The 18,956-nt window shown below is 38.3% G+C and overlaps 1 protein-coding gene across 1 annotated transcript in view; it reads right to left on the bottom strand.

The window, feature by feature from the left end:
* LOC139173077 (vomeronasal type-2 receptor 26-like) overlaps positions 1–18,364 on the bottom strand; it is a 30,894-nt gene extending 12,530 nt beyond the window's left edge. The window contains exons 1-4 of the mRNA XM_070762574.1: positions 18,141–18,364; positions 17,167–17,463; positions 16,088–16,093; positions 2,774–3,554 (exon numbers count right to left, since the gene is read on the bottom strand). Of these exons, the coding sequence (XP_070618675.1) occupies positions 2,774–3,554; positions 16,088–16,093; positions 17,167–17,463; positions 18,141–18,364 (1,308 nt within the window). The remainder of the gene's footprint in view (positions 1–2,773; positions 3,555–16,087; positions 16,094–17,166; positions 17,464–18,140) is intronic.
* Between the last annotated feature and the right edge of the window lie 592 nt (positions 18,365–18,956).

Genomic DNA, 18,956 nt, shown 5'->3' with positions numbered 1-18,956 from the left:
AGAGAGAGATAGCAAGAGAGAGAAGAGAAAAAAAGCAAGAGAGATAGAAAGAAAGAGTGTGAGAGAAAGAAAGCAATAGAGAGAGAGAAAGAAAGCAATAGAGAGAGAGAAAGAAAACGAGAGAGAGAGAAAGAGAGAGAGAGAGCAAGAGGGGGAGAGAGAAAGAGAGAGAAATGACTCTTGATTTAAAGCATATGATAAAAAGCACCCAAATAATAACAGAGAAACCCCCCCAGCCATTTGTGTGTGTGTGTGTGTGAACTCTTGAACCATTTCCAATAGCTCACCTCTAATTGGAAATGGTTCAAGAGTTCACACACGCACACACAAGGGGGGAGGAGACAGGGATGAAAAAAGAGAAGATAATAATAGTAATAGATTTCGGTTTTGTTTTATTACTAATTTCTTTTAATAAAAAAAGAAGGGAATTTTTTTCTTATTTATTTATTTATTTATTATTTATTTATTATTTATTTATTTATTTATTTATTTATTTGTTTGTTTGTTTGTTTGTTTGTTTGTTTGTTTGTTTGTTTGTTTGTTTGTTTGTTTGTTTGTTTGTTTATTTATTTTATTTATTTATTTATTTATTTATTTATTTATTTATTTATTTATTTATTTATTTATTTATTTATTTATTTATTTATTTATTTATTTATTTATTTATTTATTTATTTATTTATTTATTTATTTATTTATTTATTTATTTATTTATTTATTTATTTATTTATTTATTTATTTATTTATTTATTTATTTATTTATTTATTTATTTATACTTCTATGCCGCCCAGTACCAAAGGGACTGTTGCTCAGATACTATACTTTTCCGCCCACACCGAAAAAAAATTAGAGGGAACATTGCCTGGAACCAGTCCTTAGGGGTCACCATTCCCCCCCCCCCATTTTTTCTGAATATGTTTCAATTTTGGGGATATTTCTTTATCTTTCTTTTCCTAAGCATGTGCAGAAGCCAAGTTTTCAGCAGTGCACATGCATCACCATTTTGTTTGGGTGGAAGGATGGGAGGAAGGAAGGGAGGGAGGGAGGGAGGGAGGAAGCGTGGGAGGTTGGGTGGGAGGGATGGAGGGAGGGAGAAAGAAGGAAAAAGGAGGAAGGTTGGATGGATGAATGGGATGTTAAAAAAGAGAGTAGGAGAAAGAAAAAAGAAAAAGAAATCAAAGAGAGGAAGGGAGGAGGGAGGGAGGGATGCTGGGTGGGAGGGAGGGAAGGAAAGAAAGAAAGAGAGAGAAAGAAAGAGAGGAAGAAATAAAGAAAAAAAGATAAAAGGAAGGGAGGGAGGGAGGGAGAAAGCGTGGGAGGTTGGGTGGGAGGGATGGAGGGAGAAAAAGAGAAAGAGGGCCGGAAGGAAAGAAAGAAAGAGGAAGAAAGAAAGAAAGAGGAAGGGAGGAAGAAAGAAAGAAAGAAAGAGGGAGAAGGAAAGAAAAAGGAAGGTTGGGTGGGAAAGAAAGAAAGAAAGAGAAAGCAAAAGGAGGAAGGAAGGAGGGAGGGAGGAAGTTGGGAAAGAAAGAAGGAAGGAAGTTTGGGTGGGTGGAGGAAAGAAAGTAAGATAGAGGAGTAGAAAAAAGAAAGTTAGAAAGAAGGAAAGAAAGACAGACAGACAGTAAGAAAGAAAGAAAGAAAGAAAGAAAGAAAGAAAGAGAGGGAGGAAAGGAAGAAAAGGAAGGAAGGAATAGGAAGGAAGAGATAGATGAAAAAGAGAAAGAAAGACAAAAAGGAGAGAGAAAGAGAAAAACTCTGCTATTATTTTTAATTGTTCCAATATTTATCATGTGTTAATATTTTATACACTATTTCACACACAGGGTGATTTTACTGCCTTTCTTTTGCCCAGGGCTACCACATATTTTTCAGGGATTTACGTTATTTCAATGTTTATAGTCCAGAGTATAAATATGGGTGTCTTTACTATGTCCATCAGATTGCATAATTCCAGCTTAATATGCTATTCCATTCCATATTCAGCCACATCAGCCATAACACTAATGACTGTTCTGAACAATATGCAGATTGTATTCCATGGATGGCAACTTTATATGTGAAATTATGACCGAAATATTTCTGCACCTACATTGGTTCTCACTGTCAGGAAATGTTTCCTTGGTTTTAGGTGGCTTCTCTCTTTCTTCAGTTTCCATCCATTGCTTCTGGTTTGGCCTTCTGGTACTTTGGAAAATACATCCCCCCCACTTCTTTCTAGCAGCCCCTTAAGAGCCTGTTGCCTCTCACACTCTTGGGCAAAGCATGGGAGCCATTTCCTCCTTTCAGGGGTCCATGAAAGGACATCTCAAGTATGGAAAGATGGAAAAAAGGCGAAGAACATTGTTGCAGAACTGCAGATTCATTGAGTGTGACAAGGAATGGCTGGGAGGGGAGGGGTTGGGCGAGGCACCTCTTGATGTGAGTGACATTGAGTTGGTCATGCCCACCCAGTCACATGACCACAAAGCCTCGCCTGCTGAATCACATGATCATGAAGCCACTCTCACCCAGACATGACGGCCAAGCCACCCTCACCTGGTCACATGGCTAGTAAGCCACTCCCATGCGTTCAGGTGACCATCAAGCCACACCCACAAAATAAGCCACACCCACAGACTAGTGGTAAAAAATTAGGAAACCTCCATCGCTTTGGAACCATTATTCTCTGAGTAATTAAATTGGGCAGATCTGTTGAGGTGGTTCCCCTCCTTCTCCTCGGGATTCCTTCTCCAAAGGATCTCAGATTCATGGATCCCTATCAGGATCCCCTACCTGCCATGGCTGCAGCCTTGGAGACCCCAACCTCTTTTCTCCCTCCTTCCTTCTCCTTCTCGATCTGGAGGAATAGGCCGCATTCAAGACATAGGCCAGAGTCTTCATGATGCTGTAAAATGTATATTGATTTGGGAAGTCTATCCTGTTCCATCTCCACTGGGTCTCCAGTGGGGCTTTCTGGGTGCATCTTCTGCGGCCTCTGACAGAAAAGACATTTTTTGAAAGAGAACAGAGAAAATAAAGATCTTGAATGTTTACTTCCACAAATAATAGGGGTTCAAAGGCTTCATCTTTTGGCCTTCTTTTGGGCAGATAACCAAAGTTCAAAATACTGTGGACGTATTTGAGAAGTCTGCGCCTGTCCATTTCATACCCTAAAAAATTTGTGAGAATCCAGACTTTCCCTTCAATGAGTCCTGGCAGGCCCAGAAATGTTTCATGGAAAGGAAGAATTCTGTCCCAAAGGGAATCAACTTCTATGAAGTGAACAAAGACATTAACTTGTCTCCACTTAGAGAGGGCATCTCTGAGGGAGGCTGTATGTTCAGTTGTTGAGAATCGTTGTGATAGAACCACACAAATTCCATTCCTGACAAGCACAGGAGGGAAAGTCCTCATGAAATTCTCTCCCTTCTCTGTGTCTGAAGCAAAGAGGCCAATCAAGGTCCATCTGAAATGGAGGAGCAGTTGGACAACAGCTGGGTACTGGAACCCTTCTTTGGGGAGCATCTGGTGGAAAAAGGGGGATTTGCTTTTATCACTCAGAGCCTCTGAAGCACTTGCATGATAGATCTGAAAAAGCAATGAAAATGCCGTGTCATATTTGGGGTCAGATCAAATCCAAACTATTAGATTTTAATAAATTCAATCTGCTTCTCATGAATGTATTAGAACAATTTGTACTTTGACATTTTTTGAATTATTAAAGACAGGATATTAGCAAGATTGTATAATAAATATGAAAAGGAATAAATTTTAAAACTATAAACATTGTGAATAATATTACTGTACCACCTCTACAATTTACCACAATTTGATTAACACATTCAAATGTTGACTGAGGTATTATAATTTTTGAGGATGGGTGCATCTTTTTCTGTTTCTGTATCCCAGATTTTTTTCTGAGGGACTCTTTTTTGCTTCTTCTCCTGTTATACAAGAAACTGGGAGACCTCAGTTCCTAATACAATTTGTCAGTTGTATAATCCAAGATTTTTCTTTAATTGAACTTTTGTCTGTTTTTGGAGTCTGTCAGTTTTCGTAGATTAAAATTTATGCCGTTATCTATGTTTTCTGAATTTAGAGAAAGCAGAAATTGTGTAAATTCCCAATACAACTTTGAGGGCAGCAGCTGCAGTCCTTTTACCCACCCCAAGATGCTCCTCAGAGGCTGTGATTGGGTTGGTTCTGCTAGTGATTTCTCTCTGAAGCCCCAAACATCAGATGGATGTAAGAACATGGGGGAAACCTTGACCTCTTATGCGTTGATAATTGGGGCTGAGGAAGCTGGAGAGCTATGAGGTTTTCATTTAAGCACCACTTTCACTCAGGCCCTTTCCCTCACTGAGCTCCTTTGATGATGAGGGTCCCAGATTCAGTCTCAGAGAAAACCCCAGGTAAGGAAAGGTGTTACACGCTCCATTGGCTGATCAACTGTGGCTACCATGTCATTTCCCAAAGACTTTAATTTTTGACCTGGATTGATTAATTATCAGATAATTATTATGACAAAAGAATCCAAGTCTTGTTCACAGAATATACAATCCAATGTGTAAGTATGATAATATCATTTTGTTAGTGTACATTAGTGAGTTCCAATAGGTATTTAACATGCTAAATATGTGTACCTATAACTAGTGATGGGCGAACCCAACGTTGTCTGGGTTTGGCGAGTTCGGCCAAACTTGCTGTGAATTTCGGGTGAGTTCGCCGAACCCGAAAACTCCGTGATGTCGAAGCTCCACCCCTGGAATCCCATTGTGGGATTTCCCAGCTCCTTTTGCTGAAAGGACTTCCCTTTGTTTGCTTAGAAGAGAGGGCAGAAGTATCATTGGTTCTACAGTATAATGGTTAGCACTCTGGACTTTGAATCCAGCTATCCGGGTTCAAATCTTGGTGGAACATCCTTTTTTAAATTTTTATTTTATTTATTTATTTATTTATTATTATTATTATTATCATCATCATCATCATCATCATCAACATCATGCTTCTTTATATAATAAAAGGGGTTTGGGTCCTTTTAATGCTTTCTTAGTGGGGGAAAAAAGAAAGCAATAAAAGGACCCTCCAGCTCTTTGGGGGCAAAAGGGAACCTTCCCGATGTGCCCATGGAAATAATTAATAAATGATGATGATGATAAATAAAAAAATAAAAAAAAAATAAAAAATAAAAAAGGAGGTTCCACTGAGATTTGAACCCGGATCACTGGATTTAAAGTCCAGAGTGCTAGCCATCACACTATAGAACTGGCTATGCTTTTGCCCTATCTTCCAAGCAAGTAAAGGGAAGTCCTTTCAGCAAATCTCCAGTGTTGGAGCACACACAACTTCTGAGTTAATCCACTGATTAATTGCTCTAAGTGTAAGGAAAGTTCTCCTTAGTTCTAGGTTGTTTCTCTCCGTGATTAGTTTCAATCCAATGTTTCTTGTCTTGTTTTTCAGTTTTTGGAAAATAGATTAACCCATTCCCCCTATTCTTTGGGGCAGACCCTGAAATATCACACACTGTTATTAGGTCACTGTGAGAAAAGGAAAAATAATGTCACAGGAGCCAGGTGAACAGGAACAGACATTTACTATCTCCTTAATCAAGGAGAGGCCAACTCAGGTTGAAAATCACACCTGAAGAAGGCAATTGACATCTTCACACCTCCATTTTTATACCAAATAGACAATACATACATGACTCCCAGTATATCGAACACTCCCATAAGTCTTGACGTGAGCAATGACGTATGTTCTTTATGTGGTTTTTCCTCTTACTTAGGGACTAGCCCCATTTTTATATCCTGTTTTTCACACAATGAGCTAAAAATACAATATTTGTTCATAATTCTGCTTCGCACGCATTGTTATATAAAGGTACAGAGGAAAGGCCTGAGTGTAAAAGACAACTTGATATCACAATATGGCTGCACTTTGGTTCCCTTCTTTACACAAAATAAACCATCTTTACATTTTCCTCTCAGTCACCCCCAGTCCTTTTCATTAAACTAGACATACCCAATGCCTGCAACTGTTCTTCATATGTTTTACTCTAGATTTTTAATCATTTATTTATTATTAAAGTTGAAAGGGACCTTACAGGTCATCAGGTTCAACCCCCTGCCTGAGCAGGAAATCCTACATCATCCCAGCCAAATGGCAGTCCAATCTCCTCTTGAAAGTGTCCAAAGTTGGGGAGTCCACAACCTCCGCTGGCAGGCCGTTCCACTGGTTGATCGCTCTCACTGTCAAGAAATTCTTTCTTATCTCCAGGTTGAATCTTTCCTTGGTCAGTTTCCAACCATTGTTCCTCGCCCGGCCCTCTGGTGCCCTGGAAAACAGTGTGTCCCCCTCCTCTCTGTGGCAACCCCTCAAGTACCTGTATACAGCTATAATGTCCCCCCTAGCCCTTCTTTTTACTAGACTATCCATGCCCAGTTCCAGCAACCTTTCCTCGTATGACCTGGTCTCTAATCCCTTTATCATTTTAGTTGCTCTTTTCTGCACCCTCTCTAGAGTCTCTATATCTTTTTTGAAGTGTGGTGACCAGAACTGGATGCAATACTCCAGATGCGGTCTGACCAGGGCCTTATAGAATGGTATTATTACCTCTCTGGTCTTGGAGTGTATCCCCCTGTTCATGCAGTTTAGGATTGTGTTGGCTTTTTTAGCCGCTGCTGCACATTGCTGGCCCATGTTTAGCTGGTTATCCACTAAGACTCCAAGATCCCTTTCACAGTCACTCATGGTGAGTGTGGTTTCACCTAATTTGTATGCATGTTTTGGGGGGGTTTTTTGCCTAGGTGCAGGATTTTACTCTTCTCTACATTGAACTACATTTTGTTCATTTCGGCTCACTGTACAAGTCTGTCTAGATCTTTTTGAATTCTGTGTCTATCCACTGGGGTGTTGGCCACTCCTGCCAGCTTGGTGTCATCTGCGAATTTAATTAATTCCCCCTCTATTCCCTCATCTAGGTCATTGATAAATATGTTGAAGAGTACTGGGCCGAGGACTGATCCCTGTGGTACCTCGCTGCCTATCTCTTTCCATGTGGATTTAGTCCCATTGAGGGCTACTCGTTGGGTGCAATTGGTCAGCCAGTTTTCAATCTATCTTGTTGTGTTACTGTCGATTCCACTCTTCTTTACTTTGGAGAGTAGAAGGTTGTGGTCCACCTTGTCAAATGCTTTGCTAAAGTCTAAATATATTATGTCCACTGCATTTCTCTGGTCAATTGATTTGGTCACAGTGTCGAAAACTGAAATGAGGTTGGTTTGGCATGATTTGTTTCTGACGAATCCGTGTTGGCTGGTGGTTATTACATTGTTCGATTCAAGGTGGTGGCAGATCTGTTTCTTGATTATCTTTTCCAATATTTTCCTGGGAATAGACATTAGGCTGATCGGTCTATAGTTTCCTGGGTCTGGTTTTTTGCCTTTTTTATAAATAGGGATCATGTCGGCTCTTTTCCAATCGTCTGGTAGGTCTCCTGTGGTCCAGGATTTTTGAAAGATGTGGTACAGCGGTTCAGTGATGACATTGGCTAGCTCCTTTAGGCTCTGGGGTGCAGGCCATCTGGTCCTGGTGATTTGTACTCATTCAGTTCCAATAGGTGGTCTCTTACTGTATTTCTATTAAAGTAGTGTTTTGTTCCAATTTTGATTTCTGCAGCTGTGATACAAGCTCATTGTTTTGTTGTTTCTTTGTGTGTGAAAACAGATGTGTTCTGTCTGGGTCACTCCGGAAGCTATGACCAACCCAAAAAGATAAGCCAGACACACCGGTAAAATGCAAATACAGTTTATAAAGTTCAAGAGAAACAAAGCGAACAGAAAATGTCCTTACAAAGCAGGAAAAACACTGGAACTCCAAATATATACACAAAGGCAATTGTCCCTGTAGCAATACAGGATTCTTGCTGCCAAGACGAAGCTGTAGATAACAGATATCTACCTCCCACAGGTCTTCCAAACTGCTGGGCCACAAGCCAGGAACAGAGACACCGAGATACAATGCAGGGTCACGCAACACCAAACTGATAACACTCCACATGGCTTCAAGAGCTTGCCTGCCTTATAAACCCTTCCCTGCTAATGAGGACCACACCCAAGCCCTGCTGTTCCTAATTCAATGTTGATAATATTTCTTCAATTGCTCCTTTCTTTGATCTAAACGTCTTTGTCGCATGTCAATGACAGCCTGTGCTTCGTCACCTAATGACTCCAAGCTACTGGCTGGGGAGAACCCCTCCCTGGGGCTCCCATGCTGTTCTTCCTCGTCACATTCCTGACTGGACTCTCCCCCGTCTGACTGCTCAGCCCCCTCCTCTTCGCTGTCATCCTCCTCCGGGCATGGAGCCAGCAGAGACACAGCTGGTCCTTGAGCTGCCTCAGGCTGAACCACAACAAGATGCAAAAAAGGTGTTGAGCAGTTATGCTTTCTTTTTATTGTCCGTTACTTCTGTGCCGTCTCCTCTTTCTAGCGGACCGACTGCTTCCTTGATTTTTTTGGGGGTGTTTATGAGTTGGAAGAAGCTTTTTTTATTGTCTTGGACCTTTGTTGCTAGGCTTAGTTCATACTGGGCTTTTGCTATCCTGATTTTTTCCTTGCAGATTCTGGCCGTTTGTTGGTATTCTGCCTTGGTTATGTGTCCTTCTTTCCAGTTTTTGTACTTGTCTTTTTTTTTCCATTCAGTTTCTTTGTTAGGTTTCCTTTTGGATTTTGGGTGTTTCTTTTTCATCGGGATAGCATTGTTTTGGGCTTTTGTGATTGTGGTTTTTAAGATTTCCCAAGCTTCTTGCGTGGTTTTGCCTTTTAGGACTGTTGTCCAAGGGATCACTCTCAAGTTTTCTCTTAGTTTATTGAAGTCTGCTTTTTTAAAATCTGGGATTTTGGTGTTGTTGGGTCTAGTTGATTGTGTTGATATTATATTGAATTTGAGACTGTTGTGGTCACTTTCACCCAGCACTCCATCTGTTTCGACCCCAGCGATCACTTCTTCTCTGTTTGTGAGAGTTAGGTCCAGTGTGGCTGCCCCTCTAGTTCCTTCCTCTACTTTTTGGAGTTGGACTATGAAGTTGTCTGCTAGGCATGTCAGAAATTTGTTTGATTTTTTCGCTTGGTGCGGAATTATTTTTCCTATTTATTTATTTATTTATTTATTTATTTATTTATTTATTTATTTATTTATTTATTTATTTATTATTTAGATTTGTATGCCGCCCCTCTCTGCGGACTCGGGACTCCAGGTAGTTAAAGTCTCCCATTATTACGGTGTTGCTTTTCTTGCATATGTGTGTCAGTTGGTTGTTGAAAAGGCTGTCCATTGTTTCTGTTTGGTTTGGTGGTCTGTAGTACACACCAATTGTTGTGTTGCACTTTTTTTCTTCTTTGATGTTGACCCATAAGCTTTCTAGAAGGTTTTCTTCTTTCGTAGTTTGTATCTCAGTGACATTGTAGTGGTCTTTTATGTAAAGTGCAACTCCACCTCCTTTTTTGTGTGATCTGTGTTTTTTTTTGAATAGTTTGTATCCTTTGATCTGTATATTCCAGTTCCAAGTTTCAGTGATTCCAACTATGTCATATTTGCCTTCGTGGATTAGAATTTCTAGTTCACCCTGTTTGTTCCCTAGGCTTTGTGCATTGGTATAGAGGCATTTGAGTTCTTTGTGTCCTTTTTTGGGAGGGCCCTGGGTGATTTCTGGTCGGTGTTTGTGAGTGTCTCCCTTCCCTTCCCTTTTTGGTTTGTTGTTGACCCTGCTTGCTGAGGGGCCCTGATTGGCGTTAGGTTCTGGAATATGAATGCCCACCCCACACGGTGTTAGTTTAAAGCCCTTCTGATGAGTTGGGCTAGACGGTTTCCAAGGACATTCTTCCCGGTCTTAGTGAGGTGTAACCCGTCCCTAGCTAGAAGCCCATCCTGGAGAAAGTGTAGTCCATGATCTAGAAATCCAAAGTTTCTTTGGCTGCACCAACCTTTTAGCCAGTGGTTCAACTGTAGAAATTTTCGTTCTCTTGTTGGGTTCCATCCTCTTGTAGGTAGTATGGACAAAAAAACTACCTGTGCACCCATATCTTTGACTTTCTTGCCCAGTTGGTCGTAGTCCCTCATTGTTGTTTCTAGGTCTTTTGCTGTGTTGTTTGTTCCCACATGGAATGTTATTAGTGGGTAGTAGTCTGTGGGCTTTATTATCTTAGTTATTTTTTCTGTTATGTCAGAAATTTTGGCTCCAGGGAGGCAGCATACCTCCCTGGATTGATTGTCCAGCCCGGAGATGACAGGTTCAGTTCCCCTAAGAATTGAGGTATCAATTCTTGGTATATTCGGGTTTCTTCCCATGTAGGATTTGGAAATTTCTGGCGACGTTTCGACGAGGTCCCACTTGTCAACTTCAGGCTGGTGTTTCTGTCCTTGGTGTAGGGCAAACACAGTGAGACCTGATCTGCCTTCCTTCTATAAATACTGGTGGCTGGGTGTGGTTTGATGGCTCAGCAATTGCCTGCTATATAGAAACTTCCAGGTGAGTCAGTGGGGTAACACCTGGGGTCGTTGATGTAGCTGAGATATGCTGATTAGTTAATGGTTGTGGATTAGGCGTGATATCCTGAGTAGTTGGAGCTTGCAGGCTACTTGATTGTTTTGCAATGTGTATTCTGAATCTGGTTTCAGTTTCTGTGGCTGGGATACGTTTGAGGGCTGGTTTCCAGATGTCTGGTAGGCGGGAGGTATCATCCCGCTTGTTCATATTTTGGGGATGTTTTTCTATCTCGATGGCTTCCATGATTATTCTTTTGCTGTTGTGTTCTGTTTTGGAAATTAATTTAGTACTGTCAAAATCAATTTCATGCCCTGTAGTTTTGAAGTGTTGGAAAAGGGAGGAGGTTTTTTCTTTTTTCCTTAATGCATTCTTATGTTCTGCAACACGTCCACTAACTGGAGAGTAACTTGGAATGGAAAAAAAATCAAAATAGATTCGTTCGAGAAAGCAGATTATTTCATACAAAAACATCTAGAACAGGACCCAGAGAATCGCCAAACTATAGAAGATCTATCACAAGAGGAGAGACGGGTGGAGGAGATAAGAGAGGAGGAACAGGACAAGGGAGAACAACAAAAAGAACAAAGGGTTACAACAAGAGCGGCGGCTAAACGTCAATAAAGAAAAGGAAAGCAACCGGGAAAGAAATGACATTAAAAACACTTGATTTAATCTCTGTAAACATCAATGGATTGAATTCTCCGATAAAAAGAAAACAGATAATGACAAAATTATTAAAACAAAACTCAGATATATTATGCCTTCAAGAAGTACATATAAGAAACCAGGACCATAAATTCTTAGAAAACAAAAAATTAGGTAAACTATTCACAGCTCTAACAGACTCAAAAAAGAGAGGGATTGCTTTATATATTAGGGATGTACTTTAACCAGAAAAAATTTACTCAGATGAAGAAGGAAGAATACTGATTGTAAAAATTAAAATAGGATATAGAGAAATAGTGATAATTGCGATTTACGCTACAAACACAAAACAGAAACAATTTTATAAAAAATTAGCTGAACAGCTAGCACATATAAAAAAAGGGGACATCTGTATCATTGGGGATTATAATGCAGTGAGCGACATCAAAAAAGAACTTTAAATCTATGAAGAAAAAAATCTAGAGAGAGGAAAACACTACCATCAGAATTCCAGGAAATAGCAAGAGAATTTAGATTGGTAGATATTTGGAGAGAGAGACACCCATCCACCCGGGAATACACCTTTTATTCATCCCCCCAAAAATCGTGGTCCCTAATAGATATGATCTGGACAGACCAAAATTTTGGAAAATTAATACACGAGATCGAAATAGGCCCAAACATATGGGCAGACCATCAACCAATATTGATGAAAATTAAAATACCGACCCCAGGACAACACCGCTGGTCCATAAATCAAATGCTATTCCAAGATCAGGATTATATTAATCACATTAAACAAGAACTCAAGCTATTCTTAAGAGACAATTGGAACACTGACACCACTATTCAGAACATCTGGGACACACTAAAAGCATTTATGAGGGGGATAACAATAGCTTATCTAGCAAAAAAAAAGAAATACAAGGATAGGAAATTAGAGGAACTTAAGACTAAATTAAAACATTTAGAAATAGAAGCTCAAAAAGACCTCCAAAATGAAAAAATAAGAGAAGAGACAGATACAATTAAACATAACATTAATTTAATAATACAAGACGAAATTGTCACAAAATTAAGAAAAACTAATCAATATCAATTTGAAAACGCAAATAAAATAGACAGATGGCTTGCTTATAAACTAAAAAAACAGGAAGAAGAGCGATACATACAAATTTTAGAAGATAAAAACGGGGAAACACAACATACACTGGGGGAAAAAAAGAACATAGCAGTGGAATACTATGCCCATTTGTATCAAAAGGAAGAAACAAATCAAACTCAACTAAATAAATACTTAGAGGAAGTGAAAGTACAAAAGATAGCAGAAGCAGATGAAGCTATTCTAAATGAAGAAATAACCCTATCAGAAGTTGAACACGCAATAACTAAACAAAAGAATAGTAAAACCCCAGGCCCAGATGGGATACCGGCCGAATTTTATAAAGAACTAAAAGAGTCTTTACTTGAAATTCTAGTAATAATATTTAACGAAGTATTAGGAAAAGGTTTGTTGCCGACATCTTGGACACAAACCTTAATAAGTTTAATCCCGAAAGACCGGGGGGGGGGAAACACATACAAAATTATCGGCCAATATCCCTTCTCAATGTCGATTATAAAATCTTCATGACAATAATAGCTGAAAGACTTAAACCAATCCTTAACAAAATAATAAAGGAAGACCAAAATGGCTTCCTTCCAGGTAGATACATAAGAAACAATACAAGAACAATACTCAACACTTTAGAATACTACGAGACACACTCAGAAAAGCAATTAGCACTAATATTTTTGGACGCCCAAAAGGCTTTTGATAATTTAAGATGGGAATTTACCCTTGAACTAATTAAAAAAATGCAATTCGGCCCAAAAATGATAAAAATGATTCAAACTATATATAATACCCAATCAGCTCAAATCATACTTAATGGTGAACTAACAAAATCTTTTCAAATCTCAAAAGGAGTTCGACAAGGATGTCCTCTATCCCCGCTTCTATATATTTTGGCAGTAGAAACACTATTAAATCAAATAAGAACTAATGTGAGAATTACAGGCCTCACGATCAAAAAACAGGAATTTAAAGTTCAGGCTTATGCAGATGATTGAGCATTTATTCTGGATAATCCAATAGAAGCAGGGAAACATTTATTGAGCGAAGTACAACGATATGGAGAGGTCTAAACATATGCCGGTCTAAACATCAATAAACAAAAAACCAAAATGATAACCAAAAACATGGACATTAAACAAGAACAGGAACTAGAAAAAATCTTAGGAATCCAAACTGTCAAAAAAGTAAAATATTTGGGCATAATACTAACCAAAAGGTGTGGCACAATTCAAAAGGATAACTATGATTTACTTCTCAAAAAAACAGAAGAACAGTTAATTAGGTGGAATAAAATTCATATCTCGCTATCAGGGAGGATAGCTACAATCAAAATGTCTATCTTACCTAAATTCCTATATTTATTTCAGACTATCCCAATAAAATTGAACCAAAAATTTTTCACCAAAATAAACACAACTATTTCGAAATTTATCTGGGAGGGGAAAAAGCCAAGGGTGAGATTTAAATCTTTACAAGACAGAGTAACACAAGGCGGATTTGGATTACCAAACTTTCAAGTCTACTATCAATCATCGGTTCTTTTATGGGTAAAGGAATGGATAACCCTCCAAAACCAGAGACTTTTGGCATTAGAAGGGCACAATATTCTTCAAGGATGGCACAGCTTCCTATGGAATGAAAAAGAGAAAATATCAGTATATTTTAGAAATCACATGATTAGGGACTCCCTAATAAACACATGGTTAAGAATTAAAAAAGAACACTACTCCAAAGTCCCAAAGTGGTATTCCAGCCTTGAAGCCCTTAGACACCCTAATTTATTTCAAACACAAAAAGCGCTGAGTTACAATCATATACTGGATGAGAAAGGAGTTATAAAAACCAGACAACAACTACAAAACCAAAACATCAATATTGACTGGTGGTCCTATTCCCAAATTTTCACGAAATGGAATAAAGATAAAAAGAAAGAAGGAATTCAAGAAAAAGATAGTATAATCGACAAAATATTATTAGGATATGAAAAAAAAATTATAACTAAAATGTACAACTATATAATGGGGTATACCATGGAAACTGAAATAGTGAAAGAAAATATGATTAGTTGGGCCAAAAATATAGGTCATAATATTTATATACAACAATGGGAACAAATGTGGAAAAATTTGAAACTAACTAAATCAGTACCGTACAAGGAAAACGTGCAAAAAATGTTCTATAGATGGCACCTGGCCCCAACTAGATTGGCTAAGATCTACCCCAACCTAAAACCAAATTGTTGGAGATGTAACAACAAAATTGGATCCTTCTATCACTTATGGTGGACATGTCCACACATAAAAAAATTATGGAAAAAAATTCAAATATGGATCCAACAGATCACAGCAATCACATTAAAACTCAGACCAGAAATATTTCTTTTGGGCATAATAGATTTGAAAAATAAAAAAGAGGACCTCTACTTAATACAACATATAATTACAGCTACGAGAATCACAGTGGCACAGAATTGGAAAAAAGAGAACACACCAAGTGAAAGAGAGATTATTAAGAAAGTTTACGATTGTGCAGAAATGGATAGGCTCACCCAAAAACTCAAAAATAAAGAAGATTCAAGATTTTATAAGACATGGGAAAAATTCTATGACTGGGTAAAAAACAAAAAACAAACGGAGAAAAATAAGAAAGGCAAGGAATTAATATAAATTACAGATTAAAAATAGGCTAACATATCAGTGGAGAAGCTCTTATATCAACAAAACACAATATTCTGAATGGTTTTATTGGACTATCATTGACGTCTTGATTAATTCAATCGGAGCCTAACTCAAGTGTAGATTAAAATCTACTCGAAAAACCGCGGCAGCCATATGCCGCCGAATTAGAAATCTAAAATTTTTAGAACTGTCAACAACAGTTCACTGGGGGGGGAGGGGGAGGGAAGGAAGAGTCAGAAGAGCTAATTGATAACGAACTATAGAAATACAGTACTTTAAAAAATTTGGAATTTATAACCGGTTTGGGTTGTGATATGTACATTGACTGGATAAAGCATAACTGAACAGAATTACCATATTTTATCTGTGACTTTATGTTATCACAAGGATGTTAAATACGATACATCCACTCTTCCTCCCTTTGTATATACCTCTTTGTAAATTAATAAAAACTATTTTTTTTAAAAAAAGAATGCATTAAGGAGAAAAGAAAAAACCTCCTCCCTAAAAAACCTATGTACAGAATATGCAAAAACATATATGTATATATACGTATCTACTAAGAGAAAATACAGTAAAATAGTATATTGCTAAGAGATATAATTCAAAAACAAAGGAGACTAGGAAAAACCCACTAAAAACAATATTTTCTAAAATATAAGCAAATTAGTGATCAGAATAGCAATCTAAAGCTATAAAATCTGAATACTTATTCAATTTATTACTATTGTTATTAATCTAGTATGGTAAAAAATAAAAGGAATAAATCTAAATCTTTAAAAATTCAATTAATGCAATTATTATACTAGAATATAACTAATCAATCTATTCATCTTAATCTCTACATTTTTAAAATAATATTGTGATCAAAACTGGATGCAGTATTCCAGGTGTGGTCTTGCGAAGGCATTATAAAGCGATACTAATACTTCACATGATATTATCCATCTGTTGATGCAAATGTTTTTAGCTTTTTTGTCTGGTGCCAAACATTGTTGGTCCATTTTTAAGTGATTGTCCACTAAGACTCCAAGATCTTTCTCACAGTTACTACAATTGAGGCAGATTTCACCTAATTTGTAAATGTACATTTAGTTTCTCCAGCCTAAGTGTAAAACCTTACATTTCTCTACATTGAATTTCATCTTGTTAGGGTTCAAGTCTATCTAGATCCCTCTGGATCTTCAGCCTATCTTCTGGGGTGCTGGCTATTCCTGCCAATTTAGTGTTGTCTTCAAATTTGATGATTTCCCCATTTCTCCCCTCATACAAATCATTCATGCCTAAAATGGAACCTTGCTGGTTTCCCTTCATGTAGACGTAGTTCAATTGAGGACCACCGGCTGACTCCATCTGGGCATCATGCTGCCTATCTCACATATTTTTAGCTTACCAAGAAATAGGTTGTGGTTTGCCTTATCAAATCCTTTCTGAAATCCAAGTGCTGTATACTATGTGCACTGCCTTTCACTGGCCCACTAATTTAGTAATTTTTTTGTCAAAAATAAAATAACATTTATTTATGATCTGTTTTTCATCCTGCATTAGTCCTAGTAAGTCATTCATATCTAGAATGAATAACAAGGGTTCAAATATGTATCTTTCCTTTCCTTGCTTGGTAAGCATAGATCCTTCTTCTTGTGACTCCATTGAGCCCAAACCTCCCTCTCCAACAAGGGTTTGGATCAGGGCAAACAGGCTGAGCTCCATTTGGAGGGCAATCCATTTTCTCCACCCTATTTCTCTGTTCATTCAGTCAAATGCTGCACTAACATCTAGAAAGCCTGTAAACCTTGTTTTACCTCACTGATAGCCACAATATCTGCTAGTCCATTTGGTCTATAATTGCTGGAGTCCTTTTTATTCCATATTCTAGTTACATAAAATGCGACTATTGTCAACTTCAATCCAAGTGGATAGGGCAGGTCTTGTCTTATAAAATGAAGATTCCAACAGAAGCTCCAACATCTAGAGATATTTTTGATCAATTAACTAGTTGGTAGAATGTCTTCTCCATGGAATGTATTGCTTGCATTTCCGGCCTTTTATGATTAATCTCAACATGAACATAATGGGGTAGAACATTGACATTTTGCTAACATGGAGGAAATCAGTTCCTGAATTCCATGCAGAAAACATGATTGCATCTATTGCTCATTTACCATCACCCACCACTTACTTTTACCAGATGGAGAAGAACACACACAAACCTGTGGGACTTTGTAGATGCCTCCTATTGTTGACATCTGGATGGAGATTTCCTTGTGAGCTGCATCAAGAAGAGCCAGAAGGTTGTCCTTCCTTCCACAGCCGTAGTTGGGGACATTGGCTTCTCCAGTGGAGAGAATGTCCAGCAAGGCATCTGAAGTGCGGAAAGTGCTCATATAGTTGTCATGGATATTGTAGCCAAGTGTGAGGTTGTGCAGGAGTTGGGAATTCTTGTTGATCAGTTGAATGTTGAAAATGAATATTAACGCAGATAAAAAACCAAAAATATCCCTATTGTAAAAAATATGGTATTATAATCAACAGCAACAACAAATACTTCTTTTAATATACATTACTCAAAAAAAATAAAGGGAACATTCAAAGAACACATCCTTGATCTGAATGAATGAAATATCCACTTTGAATACTTTGTTCTGTACAAAGTTGAATGTGCTGACAACAGCATGTGAAAAGCAACACAATCAGTGTGGACAGTTTGATTTCACAGACGTTTGATTGACTTGGAGTTATATTCTGTTGTTTAAGTGTCCCCTTTATTTTTTGGAGCAGTGTATAATCTTACACATGCCTACTGAACCAAAAGCAATGATCAGTTACACAAATATGGAAATCGACTGAGGTACAGCAACTAGAACTTATTCCACAATTACTTCACATCAAATTAATTACTCAATGAATAAATTAAGGATTGAACAGAGAGAGGAAATAATACTCTGCAGCCTTTTCAGCTTTTTCGCAGACCCCTTTTTGAGTCTCTTTCACAAAGACAGACAAAAACAAGAAGCCGTGGAAATCAAAATCATTCAGGAAATTAGATATATTCACAATATCAAAATCATTCAGGCAATTAGATATATTCACAATATAAGAATAAATGAGGAAAAAACATAAAATAAGGAGAGTGTTAGAACATAGAGAGTGCAGCTACATCACCCTGAATGACTTACGGATCGGGAAGAGAAGGAGCCACGTTGAAAAGCAACTTTGTATGCAGTGTTTCCTTTGTTTCCTTTACAGTGGCGACTATACCAATGAGATGGTCTCCTGGGTTGTAAAAGCTCTGTGGTTGTTTTCCATCCTGGTGCTCCAAACTCAGCGGGCATTTCCTTCTGAGCTTCCCAGAGATTGGATGGGACAAAAGCATCACCACAACCAGAAGCAGGAGATCCATAATTCACCAGGTGACTCAATCAATCTCCTTCCTTTTCCTAAGGAAGAATTCAGAGGATTCTCAGAAGGTGGGATATGATCCAGTTGCTTTCCTGATTGAAACACAGCTTCACCTGGAAAGGAGGGAGACGTACATGCAAGAGCACAGACTCTGCTGTTCCCAAACTCCATATTTATCTGCCCAAAGTCTCCCCTGGAGGATTCAGCCCAAGAGTAGAGCTGAAACGTTGATCGTAATAATTCTCCCTCTTTGGAAAGATCCCTGGATAATTCAACTTTGGGGAATTCTCTGGAGAGAAATGAAAGGGAAATAATCCCCATATGGCACATAATGGCAGGGGCAGAGATGGAATTAAATCGGTGATCTAGAATTGAGAGGTTCGGGAGCTCCATGCTGGAAACTGACCCCGGAGGGAATACAAGGCAACTGTGGCTGAAGACCAAATAAATCTGAGATTTATTGGCATGAAGACAAAATCCCAGGGGCCAGTTAATGCCAGAGCATCTCACAGATCTGAAATAGCTGCCTGCTGAGTTAAAGCCAACATGTATTTAACTTTATTTTGAACGTTAAAGCTCAAAGTCTCCATACA

The sequence above is a fragment of the Erythrolamprus reginae genome, chromosome 10 (assembly GCF_031021105.1).
Source record: "Erythrolamprus reginae isolate rEryReg1 chromosome 10, rEryReg1.hap1, whole genome shotgun sequence".
Taxonomy (NCBI): domain Eukaryota; kingdom Metazoa; phylum Chordata; class Lepidosauria; order Squamata; family Dipsadidae; genus Erythrolamprus; species Erythrolamprus reginae.
This window is presented reverse-complemented; position numbering and strand designations above follow the sequence as displayed.